General features: G+C 46.1%; 1 protein-coding gene across 1 annotated transcript in view; it reads left to right on the top strand.

The window, feature by feature from the left end:
* Positions 1–311: 311 nt before the first annotated feature.
* The window catches only part of CMTM8 (CKLF like MARVEL transmembrane domain containing 8), a 100,386-nt gene continuing 85,828 nt past the window's right edge, over positions 312–14,869 (top strand). Inside the window, exon 1 of the mRNA XM_075548936.1 lies at positions 312–739. Coding sequence (XP_075405051.1) covers positions 593–739 — 147 coding nt within the window. The 5' untranslated portion in view covers positions 312–592. The remainder of the gene's footprint in view (positions 740–14,869) is intronic.

The raw sequence follows: 14,869 nt of genomic DNA, 5'->3' as shown, positions 1-14,869 counted from the left end.
GCGGTCACACACCGCCGAGGCGGAGCGCCCGCGCCGGCCGGAGGTGGCGGTGCAGGCTGGGAGGGAGTCAGCTCTGGCCCGGAGCCCCTGGCCGTCGGTCCCCACCGCGCCACCCGCCGGGCGGGCTGCCCCCGCGATCCTGGGCGCGCCGTGGGGCGGGGTCGGCCGGCCGAAGCGTCGCAGTCCCCCGCAACAGGTGAAGCGGACACCGGCCCCGCGACGCCTCCGCGGGGCGGTCCTCGGGCTGCCCGCCTCCCGCCCGCCCCTCTCCACGCCCCCTCCCCTCCTCCCGGCCTCCGCCGCCAGCCGGGGCCGCCCAGCGGCCTCCCCGCGCTGGTTCTCCGCCACCGCCAGGCCCGCGCGCAGCCCCGAGCCCGCGAGCCCCAGACCCGGGGGCGCCGCGCACCCGCGGGACAAGCGCCGGCACCGGGCCGTCTGGCGGGCGCCCCCCGCGCGCCGCTCCCCGCGCCAGCCGCGCTCCCCTCCCCCACCCACCCCGCCCCCCGCCGTGTCCCGGGGCGCAGGGCCGCCGCTCCGGCCCCGCACGCGCTGGGGGTCCCCAGGGAAGGGCCGGCCCGGGCGGGGCGCGACGATGGAGGAGCCGCAGCGGGTCCGCGCGCACACGGTCACCACCACCACCAGCTCCTTCGCCGAGAACTTCTCTACCAGCAGCAGCAGCTTCGCCTACGACCGCGAGTTCCTCCGCACCCTGCCGGGGCTCCTCATCGTGGCGGAGATCGTGAGTGCCCGGGGACTGGGGACACGGGGGTGGGGGGGGCGCAGAGGGTGCCCCCGCCTGCCCCTCTAATGGAGCGCGTTCGCGACTTTGAGGGGCTGCAGGAAACTTCCAAGCCCAGCCTTGTCGTTTTTCCAAAGAGTAAAACTCAAAGACCCTCGCTCTGGATGGGGACCAGCCGGCACCCACAGGCTGGCTGGCTGGCGGGTTGGGGCGGGGGTGCGTGTCCGCTCCCCTTAGCGTGCCTCTTGGGAGAGAAATCCAACGTGCTGGACTTCCGTGGCGGCGTATGTCCCGGAGTCAGAATGCCTGCCATGGGGGCACGGGGTTTGTGTTAATACTGGTCACAGGAATACCTGATGTCCACGTGACTGGCGGCCTCCGTGAGAGCAAAGCGTTCCCGCGGTCTGGGGGCGCGCAGGCAGCGTGGAGACAATGTTTCTAATCGTCCCTCTAGCTGTACTATGGAACTGAGTTTGGAGGATAAGTTCACCGAATGAAATCTCCGAGGGCTTCAGGCTCTCTGAGAATCGAAGGCTCTCTAGCCTGGGGGGTTTGCACACACTGCTTTAGGCCGCAGACCTTCCTGGGGAGGAGGCTGGCCAAGTGCCAGGAGGCCAAGAGCCCAAGTGATTGCCTTAGAAGTCGCGCGTCTGTCACGTCTTCGCTGCTGGGAAGGATTGAAGCCCCATTCACAAACCGGTGGTGGGCACCATTTCCCAAGCCTTCCCCTAATGCTCCTTAGAAACCTTGATGCCCACCATGCCATCCGCACAGCTATGCCAGCCTGCTGAAAAGTGCTTTCACTTGTTATTGACGAGAATAAAAGGAAGCCCAGCCGAGGGTGGGATTCGAACTCAGGCCTGACGGGTCTCCAGAGCTCTGCTGGAAATTGTGAAAAGTCGTTCCTTCCAATGCCGGCCCAGTACCTTGCTGCTTCTGGAGTTTTTAAACATTTGTGAAATCTAACTTCGGTTGGGGCCAAAGAATGGGAGCCAGGATGCAGATGGGACTGAGAAGTCGGTCAGTTCCCTTGAGTATTCTTTAGCAAAACCTACTCACATCTCCCAGTAAGCTTCTTGCTTCTGTGGAGTTTCAGATCCCGCCCCAGACCTCCTGAATCAGCCCCCCTCTCCCTCTGTGGGGTGGTTTGTGTGCTCAGAACCTTTGAGAAACACTGGCCTCCTCCATCTCCAGCTGATTGCCTCAGCTGGTTCCCTGGGACAGTGGGGAAGACTTGCTGGTAGGAAATGCGGGGTCAAGAGACCAGTAAAAGGCCTTCAGCTGGAATCACCTGCAAGGATTCCTTAAGGGATCGCTGGAGCTCAGCAAGTGTTTGCTGTGTGAATGCTCCTGGGGAGCAGACCAAAGCTAACATGGCAGAGGAGGGGCTCCTATGGTGGCAAGTATATGCGCAGTCTGTTCTGTGTTACATACACACTTGCTCAGAAATTCAAGCATTGCATCTTTGGAAATATCTTGATTCTACAGCTTTAGAGCATTTGTTCCTGGACTAGGTAATGAATATTTGATTGGAAACTCTTTTTCTTCAAACTTTTGGAAAGTGAAAAAAAAAATAGAGTTTCCTTATGGCTCATAACCTGTTTTCCTTTACTACCTCATGAGCGTTTTTCAAGGTGTCAGCTGTCTTTCATTCTTTGGAGTTTTCTGTGATACGGAAATACCACACTTGAATTCTTCAGTCTTCCGTTTTAAGACTAGCGTGTGTCCAGGTTTTACCAGTATCTTAGCTATACCCCAAGAGGAAAGCTTTAACAAACAGGGGTTTATTCTCACCTCCTTTAGGAAGCGAGTGTTTGATTCCCTGGGAGCAGCTCTAGGGCATGTGTGCTCTATGTTGTCTCTCTGGGAGCTCTGTGGGGAGGGCTTTGCTTCCTCTCAGCATCTAGGGGCCCTGCCTCCTCTGGAGCGCTTCAGTCTTCCCCTAGGTCTAGGAGGGTCTCAGCGCATGGGACCCCAATTCCAAAAGAATACTGTACTCTGGCTCTTCTCTCTTGATGGTAGTCAGGCCCCTCCCTCTCTTCTCATTTCCCTTTTATGTCTTATAAGATGAAAGGTGACACAAAGGCCACCTCCCAAGGAAATAACCCCATTCACATGCGATCTGAAGAAGAAGGATGTTTCAGCTCACTCTAAAATTGCCTCATCCGCATCACCTCATCCCACCACTGTACCACAGAGGTCAGAATTTACAACACACAGCAAGTGGAGGATAATTGTATCAGATCACAGCATGGGGATAATGGTATCCACATGTAACATCCAAGTTACCTCATTACATAACAGCCAAACAACATCACTACTTAACTAACCAAACCACTGAAAACCACGGCTCAGCCAAACCGACACATACAAGCCATGACACCCAGGAGAGCCAAGCGCCACAGAAAGCTTTCTTTGTCCACCTTTCCACATTGAGAAGTTTCTTAGGATAGAGTTGTTGCATCAACATGTAGGCAAATGTAGGGGGTTGTTCCATATTCAAAGTTGTGCTGCTCCAAAGTTCTGCTGGTTTGAACTGATGTCAGCAGAGTAAGTTTATTAAAAGTAAAAACACCTTTTTAAAATGAACTCTTCTAATTAGAAATAAAATTAAACATGCCCTTAAATTATATACTGTTTTATTAACCCTAGGATATCATTTTTGTGTTTTAACACCTGAAATTAGGACATGCTTTACAATGAATGGCTGCTTAGATGCAATGAAAGATGCCTCCCCTGATTGTCTGGGGGTGCAAGGCTCAACGTGATTGCCTTAACCTATTCACACATTAAGATGTGTCCCCCTCACCCACAGCCTATTGAATGCCTTGTTCTTCCCTGTAAGGACAAAATCCCCAGACAAAGAGTAACTAAAGGCCCAGCTTCCTGCTTGAGCCTGGGAGAAAGGAAATAATATAGGAAGTAAAACACAATGTTTTCCCAAATCGCTTGTCAAAGTTGCCAGTGCTGGTTTTCTCACCAGGCTGAGCAGGGAGTAGGTCCTCCAACTAGAGCACTAAGGCTTTACCAGTGTCACATCACATTGAAACCAACGCACATGCTTTCCTTTGAAAGGTTTATCATAAGGCCGCAGCAATCTGGTACTTGACCTGTGAATTGTAAGAAGCTGTGAACCTTGGTGACATAGTAACACAAGGTCAGTAGTTCGAAACCACCACCTGCTGCAAGGGAGGAAGATGAGGCTTCTCCTTCCCTAAAGAGTTACAGCCTCAGCAACCCAAGGAGCAGTTCTGCTCTGTCCTCTAGGGTCACTGTGAGTCAGAATGGACACTGTGGCAGTGAGTTTGTGTTTGTTTGTTTGTTTGGATCCCCTAAGAATGACCAGTAGTTACAGAATAACTGAGTTGGTTACATCCATCCTGTTGGTGATTTCCATGTAATACTGCCAAGTCACCTGTTATTCCCTTACAGTGTCATGAACAAGCTTACTTGGGGCGGGATGAGTAGGGTTTACTGAGAGCTGGAACTTAGATTATCCTGATGAGTTCCATTTGAAAAATAGTGGGCAATTTCTGTTTCATGACAGCAATATGCGTTCTTGTAGAAAAATGTAGATAAAAAATGTATAATCTGAGACCCCACAGTGGTTCCGAGCAGGTATAATTAGGGTTATGTATTTATCTTTGGTGATTGTAACGATTGGAATTTCTCCTGGTGTGTAGTGTATGGGAGCAGTAATGCTGAATGCCCTGAAATCTATGGGCCAGTCCTCGTTGGTGAAGAATTGCCCCATCCTGAGGAACTTTGAGAAAGCTATTATTTACATGTTGGGGTAAATAGATCCAGAATTTTCTCAGTGGTTATATTAAACTAAACCCAACTGGCTGCTGTTGAATTGATTCAGACTCATAGCAACGATAGAACAGAACAGAACTGCCCTGTGTGGTTTCCGGAGAAGCCCTGGTAGCATAGTGGTTATGCATTAAGCTGTGATCACCAGGTGGTCAGTTTGAAATCACCAGCTGCTCCTCAGGAGAAAGGCAGGGCTTTTTCCCCCTTTTTTTTTAATTGGAGGCTCTTACAGCTCTTATCACAATCCATACATTCATCTATTGTGTCAAGCACATCTTTACATGTGTTGAAAGCTTTCTTTCTACTTGAGCCCCTGGCATCAGCTCCTCAAGACAGGGCCTTCTACTCCCATCAACAGTTCCAGTCTTGGAAACTCCCAGGGGCAGGTCTACCCTGCCCTAGAGGCTTGCTAGAGTAGCATGGCCCGCACACGCGGCGGTGAGTTTGGAGAGTTGGCATGCGGTGTCCCAGGCTGTGAATCTACGGGAGCAGATTGTCACATGACTTCCTGGCAGAGCGGCTGCTGAGTTCAAACTCCTGACCTTGGCCAGCAGCTGAATCCCACCAGGGGTTATTTCTCACTGCCGTCTTTCTCTGTATCCTGGAGGCTGACCTCTCGCAAGTGCCCCTCTGGTATCCCAGTGATCCACCAGGAATGGCGTCAACAGGAAGGAGATAGGGTGAGAGGAGGGCACGGTGTGAGTACCCATGCCGGGATTCCTCCCACCTGGGTCTCGGCACAGTAGCTGTGTCCCTCTCTGGAAGTCTGTTCCCTCTGGCTCTGGTAGCTATTCACGCCCTCTGCCCACTAGTGCCCAGGTACTGCACAAAAGCCCACGTGGTTTTCCATCTCTCGGTTTCAGAAACAAGACCCTGTTAAAACTCTATAACAATGATCTAATTGGGATGTGCCCGGTTCCCTGCTGAGACCCTCTTACCTTTCCACGTCAGTGATTCATTTCTTAGCACATTCTTCAGGGACAAAAATGTCCCAGCTTCTCCCATTCAACATCCTGGTCATTGCACGTCTATCTTCCTACAAACCATCCTGTCAGCTAATTCTTTTGCACTTCAGTATTCTAACAATGAGCGCTGACATCGAATGAAAGGGAAGAAGAGCTAAGAAACCTATTTCTGAAAAGGCAGCTGTTGGGAACCTGCCGGAGCACAGCTCTACTCTGACATCAACCAGGTTGCCACCAGTCGGAATCACCTTGAAGGCCAGTGGTGACTGACACCTTCGTTAAAGCCAGGCTTATTGTGTATCCAGTAAAATCCACCCTCATTAGTGTAGTCGCTGATGACTTTTGGCACATGCTTTCATAACTAATGTTTTATGGAGATATAACTCACGTACCATAAATGTGGTGTTTTGAAAGTGTCCCGTTGTCTTAATACTTCTTCACAACAAGGCGCCATGAGAGCATCTTTGTTTCCCTCAAGAAGACTTATCAAGTCCCCCCATCTGGGTTCACAAAAGAGAGTCAGCATAACTTTCTAATCTGAGCTCTCTGTGTTGAGCTTAACAGGTCCAGCCGTTCCTGAAAAGCAACTGTTTGGATGGAACTTTTCTTTTAAGGCCCCTAACTGAGGCTAAGACAGGTGTTCCGAGAACTTGTTTGCAGCCATTCACTTCTCATAGAGATGTCTTTGGCGTGTTGATTTAAAATACCATATATACTTGAGTATATACGGTAATTCCTTGCATGTATGAACAGGAATCTTAGCAGCAATACATTTGAACTTACCCTAGCAAACAATCACAGGATATTTAATATATTCACAGAATTGTACAGCCATCACCACTCTCTAGTTGTAGAATATCTTGGTCATCCTCAAAAGAATTGCCCATTTCCTTCCCCTCTCCGGTCTCTACCAACCACTAATCTATGTGCACTTTCTGTGAACTGGTCTCTTCTAGACATTTCACATAAATGGGATCATATCATTTGTGGCCTTCGTGTCTGACTCTTCACTGACCAGAATGTTTGTAAGAGCCCTCCATCCTGTAGCATGACTTCTCAGTACGTCATTCATTAGATGAGCCTCCCACCCCTTCTCCCCATCCCTGCACCTCCAACTCAGAGCAAGCCTATAGGACAGGCTAGACCTGCTCCGTGGGGTTGCCAAGGCCAAAGAGCTTTACGGAAGAAGCACAGAGCCACGTCTTTCTTCTGTGGAGTTGCTGTGGGTCCGGACCACCAAACTTCCAGTTAGCAGCCAAGGCTTACCTAAACCACCAATGCCCCTTGTTGGATGAGTACCTTCCATATTTCATTTATGTTGTTGTTGATAGGTGCTCTCAAGTCAGTTCCGACTCATGTCGCCCCATTGTACAACAGAATAAAAATATCGCCCGGCCCTGCACCATCCTCACAATTGTCCTTGTATTGAGCCCATTCTTGCAGCCACTGTGTCCATCCATCTCCGTGAGGTCCTTCCTCTTTGTTGCTGCCCCTCCGCCAAGCACAATGTCCTTTTCTTCTTTATTTTTATAACAGTTTTATTGGCACTTCACCCACATATCAGACCAATCAGAGCAAGAAGAATTGTACAATCAATTTTACAACATTTTCTTCTTTGCACTCATTGTTATTCATGTAATCATTATTTTTAATTGTGGGAAAGATAAACACAAGACATTCTCAAGTCAACAACCTCTATAAATATAACTCAGTACCATTGGCTTTACCCTTCGTGTTGTACAACTATTACTGACATCCTTTCCCAAATGATTCCACCACCATTAACGTAAGCTCAATGCTCCCTAATTCTAACCAAAAACTCTCCTTCCTTCACCTATGGTAACCGTAGGTCAAGTTTGGCTTCTTCCTTTTTTTATTTTCAGTAGTTTTTGGATATAATATTCACATATCAAACACATGCCTAGTTAAATTGCTTTCTCGAAGAATTGTATACACATCATCACTATCAGTTCTAATGCTCACTGATGTCCTTCTGCAGGAACTAGTCTCTCCTGACAATATATCCAGAGTACTTGAGACGAAGTCTCTCCACCCTGGCCTCTGAGAAACATCCTGGCTGTACTTCTGCCAAGACAGGTCTGTTTGTTCTTTGGGGAGTCTGATATTTTCAGTATTCTTCCCCAGCACCACAGTTCATACGCACTGTGTCTTCCTTATTCCGTGTCCACCTTTCGCAGGCTTGTGTCCACGTGCACATGAGGCAGTTGAAAATATCACGGCTTGAGTTAGGTGTACTTTAACTACCTTGCTTTTCAACACTTTGAAGAGGTCTCAGGCAGCAGATATACCCAATCTTTTCATCTTTTGGCTGCTGCCTTCGTGAGCATTGATTGTGCATCTAAGCGAGGTGAAGTCCTTGACAACGTCAATCTTTGTGGCCTCCCGGTGCAGTTGTGAGGATTTCGGTTTTCTTTACAGTGAATGGTAGTCCGTTCAGAAGGCTGCAGTTCTTGAACTGCAGACTGCTTCCAGTTCTTCCTTCCAGCGAGCCAGACTGGGCCGTCTGCGTGCCTCAGGCTGTTAGTAAGCCTTCCTCCAATCCTGATGCCACGTTCTTCTTCCAATCATCCAGCTTCTCTGATAATTTGCTCGCTATACAGATTGAACAAGTAGGTCAGAAGTTACAACCCTGATGTACACCTTTCCTGATTTTCAACCATGCCATATTCTTTTGTCTGTTTGTACACCTGCCTTGTGTTCCAAGCACAGGTTCTACATAAGCATAGTCAAGTGGTCTGGGATTCCCATTCTTCTCAAGGCTACAGTTGATGCATTCATCCATTAATCAAAACTGTCGTTTCTGCGTATTGACCATTATGAATACTGATACTGTGAATGTTCACACATACATTTTTGTGTAAACTCTTTCCATTTTCTTAGATATTTATAAGAGAATCGGATAGCTGGGTCCTATGGAGACTCTAGGATTCCTGCAACCTTGTTGCCGATGTTTTGTACCTGAAGGCCTGGTGGTTGGCTTCTATGAAGATAATAGCCAAGAAAGGTGTATTCTACTCTATAAAACACGGGCTCCCAATGAGTCAAAACGGGCTTGATGGTAACAGGTGTGGAACAGCCAAACTGTGTTCCACAGTGGCTGCACCATTTTACGGTCCCGCCAGCAGTGAATGGATGAGCGTTTCCACTTTCCCAAATCCTCAGGGACACTTGTCATTATGTGTCTTTAATGATCACCACCATCCAAGTGGGTGTGAGGGACATCTCGTGGTTTAGGTTTGCATTCCCCTCACACTGATGACGTGTGTGTGTGTGTGTGTGTGTGTGTATGCATGTAACCTACCATTTCTTAGGTTGTCATTTTATTGTTGAATTGTTAAGCGTTCTCTATATATTTGAGATGCAGTCCTTTATCAAATATATGATTTTCAGATCCTGTTTTCCTTTTCGTGGGTTGTCTTTTCACATTTTTGAAAGAAAACAAATTAATTCTGATAGTGTCCAATTTATATATCTTTCCTCTTTTACTTGTGTTTTGGTGTCATATCTAAAAACCCTATGGTCAACCCAAAGTCACAAAGATTTAAAAGCCTCTGATTTCTTCTAAAGGAAGCTGGGTTACATATGGGTTACTAGTTAGACTGCTAACCACAAGGTCGGTTATTCAAAACCACCAGCCACTCCAAGAGAGGAAGATGAGGCATTCTGCATCTGTAAAGAATTAAAAACTCTGGTTTCTCTTCAGATCATATAAATCTTTCACCTTTGACTACCGAAGTAAAACCCCAGAAACCCAAAGGGACACCTCTGCTCTCCGATAGAGCCACTTTGAGTCAGGATTGGTTCAATGACTCGGAGTTTGGTTTTCGTTTTAGCTCTTAAATTTAGGGGCTTCAATCCATTTTGAGCTGAGCTTGCATACGGTGAGAGGGAGGAGTTCAGCTTTGTTCTGTTGATTGTGGAGCTCTGTTGACTGATCCTGGTCATAGGCTGGTGGTGGCTAGTTTTCACCATTGAATTATGGTGCCCTTGTCAAAAATCAGTTGATCATTGACATTAATGTAAGTTTACTCCTGGATTCTTAATCCGATTTCATTGATCTAGTAGATATCTATCCTTGTGTTATCATCACACTGCGATGATTACTGCAGCTTTATAATAAGGTTTGAAATCGCAAGTATTAATTTTCCAGCTTTGTTACTCTCTTTGGTTATCCTGATTCCCTTGAATTTCCGTAGGGATTTTGGAATTAACATGTCAATTTCTGCAGACACACACAAAAAAAAAAACCAGCTGGCTTTTTTTTTTTATTTTTTTTTTATTTTTTTTTTTTAACAATTTATTGGGGCTGATACAATTCTTTACACAGTTCATACATATACATACATCAATTGTATAAAGCACATCTGTACAGTCTTTGCCCTAATCATTTTTTTTTCTCTTTTCTTCTTTTACATTTTATTAGGGACTCCAACAACTCTTACCACAATCCATACATATACGTACATCAATTGTATAAAGCACATCCATACATTCCCTGCCCCAATCATTCTCAAGGCATTTGCTCTCCACTTAAGCCCCTTGCATCAGGTCCTCTTTTATTCCCCTTCCTCCCCATTCCCCCCTCCCTCATATGCCCTTGGTAATTCATACCTCGTTATTTTGTCATATATTGCCCTATTCGGGGTCTCCCTTCCCCCCTTCTCTGCTGTCCCTCTCCCAGGGAAGAGGTCACATGTGGATCCTTGTAATCAGTTCCCCCTTTCCAACCCACTCACCCTCCACTCTCCCAGCATCGTCCCTCACACCCTTGGTCCTGAAGGTATCATCCACCCTGGATTCCCTGTACCTCCAACCCTCATATGTACCAGTGTACAGCCTCTGTCCTATCCAGCCCTGCAAGGTAGAATTCGGATCATGGTAGTTGGGGGGAGGAAGCATCCAGGATCTGGGGGAAAGCTGTGTTCTTCATCAATACTACCTCATACCCTAGTTAACCCATCTCCTCTCCTAAGCCCCTCTATGAGGGGATCTCCATTGGCCGACACTTGGGCCTTGGGTCTCCACTCTGCACTTCCCCCTTCATTTAATATAATATATATATACACATACATATATACATATACACATATATACACATACATACACACACATATCTTTTTTTTTTTTTTTGCATGATGCCTTATATCTGGTCCCTTGGGCACCTCGTGATCGCACTGGCCGGTGTGCTTCTTCCATGTGGGCTTATTTGTTTCTGAGCGAGATGGCCGCTTGTTCACCTTCAAGCCTTTAAGACCCCAGACACTATCTCTTTTGATAGCCGGGCACCATCAGCTTTCTTCACCACATTTGCTTGTGCACCCATTTGTCTTCAGCGATCCTATCATGGAGGTGTGCAGTCAATGATATGATTTTTTGTTCTTTGATGCCTGGTAACTGATCCCTTTGGGACCACTCGATCACACAGGCTGGTGTGTTCTTCCATGTGGACTTTGTTGCTTCTGAGCTAGATGGCCGCTTGTTTATCTTCAAGCCTTTAAGACCCCTGTCACTATCTCTTTTGATAGCCGGGCACCATCAGCTTTCTTCACCACATTTACTTGTTCACACACTTTGGCTCCAGCCGTTGTGTCGGGAGAGTGAGCATCATAGACCAGCTGGCTTTTGATACTGAATTTGTTAAATCCGTACACATCGATTGGGGAGTACTGACATTTTCTCGATCCTAAGTTTTATTGTCCAGGCATGCCAGTTCTTTGGTCTTTATTTTAGCATATGTCGCAGTTTTCAGTGCACTGCTTCATGGGAGGCTAAATTTATTTCTAAGTGCTGTATTCTTTTTGATCCTATTGTAAATAGAATTTCTTTTTTCAAAATCATTTTATTGGGGGCTCATACAACGCTTATCACAATCCATCCATCCATCCATTGTGTCAAGCACATTGGCACGTGTTGCCATCATCATTCTCAAAACATCTGCTTTCCACTGGAGAATTTATTTCTTAATTTCACTTTCAACCTGTTCAATGAAATGCTACTAATTTTTTTAAGTTTTTTTAAGGTTTCTTTTCTTTTTTAGGTTGGAATTTAATACACATAGCCTGTCATTCCAAATGTTACTGAATTTTAAATATGGATTTTGTATTCTACAATCCTTTGAACTTGTTTATTCTATTTTTTCAAAACTTTTCCATGTATGTTTTTAGCTTTGGCTATTACTGCCAAGCTGTACAGAGAGGTTCGTACCAATTTACATTGTTCTCTAGTGGCGTTTCAATGTGTACTTGGATTTGTTTCTGCAGATATTAATACTTTCTTTTAAAAGTCTGCCAAATTGATCAGAGTAGGAAGGAGGATTTTTGCGTTTGCTCTTTAAGAAAGGAAAAAAGCAATACCTGTTGGGCATGGACACAAACTAACCAGAGAGGACACGGTCTAGATAATTTTCATCTAATCCCTGGACATGTGAAACAAGCAAATTGTGTTTAGCTGCTCTTCTGTGCTTAGTAGAGCCAAACATTTAAAATGTGCTTCTTCAACAAAGTCCACATGGAAGAACACACCAGCCTGTGTGATCGAGTGGTCCCAAAGGGATCAGTTACCAGGCATCAAAGAACAAAAAATCATATCATTGACTGCACACCTCCATGATAGGATCGCTGAAGACAAATGGGTGCATAAGCAAATGTGGTGAAGAAAGCTGATGGTGCCCGGCTATCAAAAGAGATAGTGTCTGGGGTCTTAAAGGTTTGAAGGTGAACAAGCGGCCATCAAGCTCAGAAGCAAAAAAGCCCACATGGAAGAAGCACACCGGCCAGTGCGATCACAAGGTGCCAAGGGACCAGGTATAAGACATCATGCAAAAAAAAACAACGATATAAGTGTGTGTATGTATGTGTATATATGTGTATATGTATATGTATATATATACCATATTAAATGAAGGGGGAAGTGCAGAGTGGAGACCCAAGGCCCAAGTGTCGGCCAATGGAGATCCCCTCATAGAGGCGTTTAGGAGAGGAGATGGGTTAATTAGGGTGCAAGGTAGTACCGATGAAGAACACAGCTTTCCCCCAGATCCTGGATGCTTCCTCCCCCCAACTACCATGATCCGAATTCTACCTTGCAGGCCTGGATAGGACAGAGGCTGTACACTGGTACATATGAGGGCTGGAGGAACAGGGAATCCAGAGTGGATGATACCTTCAGGACCAAGGGTGTGAGGGACGATGCTGGGAGAGTGGAGGGTGAGTGGGTTGGAAAGGGGGAACTGATTACAAGGATCCACATGTGACCTCTTCCCTGGGAGAGGGACATCAGAGAAGGGGGGAAGGGAGACTCCGGATAGGGCAAGATATGACAGAATAACGATGTATAAATTACCAAGGGCACATGAGGGAGGGGGGAAAAGAGAGGGAGGGGAAAAAAAAAAGAGGACCTGATGCAAGGGGCTTAAGTGGAGAGCAAATGCCTTGAGAATGATTGGGGCGGGGAATGTATGGATGTGCTTTATACAATTGATGTATGTATATGTATGGATGGTGATAAGAGTTGTATGAGTCCCTAATAAAATGTAAAAAAAGAAAAGAGAAAAAAATGATTAGGGCAAAGACTGTACAGATGTGCTTTATACAATTGATGTATGTATATGTATGAACTGTGATAAGAATTGTATGAGCCCCTAATAAATTGTTAAAATTAAAAAAAAATAAAATGTGCTTCTTGCTTGAGTGGAGAGCAGATGCTCTGAGAATGATTGGGGCAGGGAATGTGCAGATGTGCTTTATACAATTGCTGTATGTACATGTATGGATTGTGATAAGAGTTGTATGAGCCCCTAATAAAATGTTTTTAAAATGTGCTTATTAGCATTTATCTATCCCTTTGCCAATTGTCTTTTTTCCCCCTCTCACGATTTAAGAAAATATAACTATTTTTGTTTAAAAATATGTTAAAGATACAAAAGGGGGTGTGGAAACATTCATGAAAATTAATTACCTCCCAGGAGGGAAGAAAGGGCATCAGAGGAAGGGGTAGGTTTAAATAGGGAAGCTCACTTTTTAACTCCTTATATTTCTGCATGGTTTCATTTGTCTTTGTTACTTTTTATCGTGAATTAGGTGGAGGTTTACAGAGCAGATCATCATTTTTACATCCAACAATTCATACCCATTTTGTTTCGCTCACCTGTTGCAGTTGCCTCCGAGTGTTAGGACGTATCCCATCCTCTCCCATTATTTTCTGTTTCCATTCCTCTTTCTTCCCTGACCCTCTGAACTTTGTCCTGGGCTAAATGCTGCCCTTTTGGTCTTAAGTAATTGATTATTTTAACCCAGGGGTGATTTCATTTCTCGACCTGAAGAGGCTTTGACCAGAATGTTCCGCAGTGATAGCTGGGCACCATCTAGCTTTTCTGGTCTCGCTGCAGAGGAGGGAGCTGCTCACGGGGGCAGTTTTCTATATCTGCTCCCTCCCCTGTTGCTCCAGGTCAGTAGAGACCAAGTGCTTGCCTTGCATGGCTGCATGCAAGCTTTAAGACCCCGGCACTGCACAGCAAACTTGGAGAACGAAGCACTAAAATGTAGTTTTAGGCCAATTAACTGGGGCATCCATGAAACCATGGCTCTAGGCCTCCAAACCAAGGAACTAAATGTCAGAGGGAAGGTTGGCTTGTAGGTAAACAGCCTCAGCAGCTGCTCTGTTTTGTTTTGGGGGGGGGGTGGTATAAATATATCTATATACAACTTTTTCCAGGTGTACAACTTATTGACAGCCAGTACTTTAATTGGTTTTGCCACCCTACCTTTAATCAACTTAAATTTTCCACCGCCGTAAGGCAAATCTTGGTTCTCCACAGTTCCTCCTTGCCTCCAGCTCTTAACCAACCCCCAACCCACTGATATTGAGTCATTCCAATTCATAGCCATCTCACTGGGCAGAGTAGAGCTGCTGCTCGGAGTTTCCAAGACTGTAAGTCTCCTGTGGAATGGCTAGTGGGTTTGAACCACCAACCCTGTGGCACCACCAACGCTCTTTCTCCCAGCCCTGGTTACCACCACTTCTTTGCTAGTCTTACTCACTTGTACTTACAGATGAATTTTAGAATCAGTGTTGTTTAGGCCCCATGGCTCCGCTGACTGAGATCGTTTACCATTGATAAATTTATGAGATTGAGACTTAGTCTTTAGGAATATTAAGGTCATTTATTTAGATAATTTTACATTCTTAAAAGCCTATGGTGTTTTCAAATGAGCTCTTGTATCTCATAACAATCGATTTCATTATTTTCAATTTTGACAGGGGGATTTGGTGCGAATGGGGTTAGGATAAGGGTCTCGGTCTTAAATCTCCTTTCACTATCTCTTTGAAGCGA

This window comes from Tenrec ecaudatus, chromosome 4 (genome assembly GCF_050624435.1).
Source record: "Tenrec ecaudatus isolate mTenEca1 chromosome 4, mTenEca1.hap1, whole genome shotgun sequence".
Taxonomy (NCBI): Eukaryota; Metazoa; Chordata; class Mammalia; order Afrosoricida; family Tenrecidae; genus Tenrec; species Tenrec ecaudatus.
The sequence above is the reverse complement of the archived record's forward strand: the minus strand, read 5'-3'. Positions and strand labels throughout refer to the sequence as shown.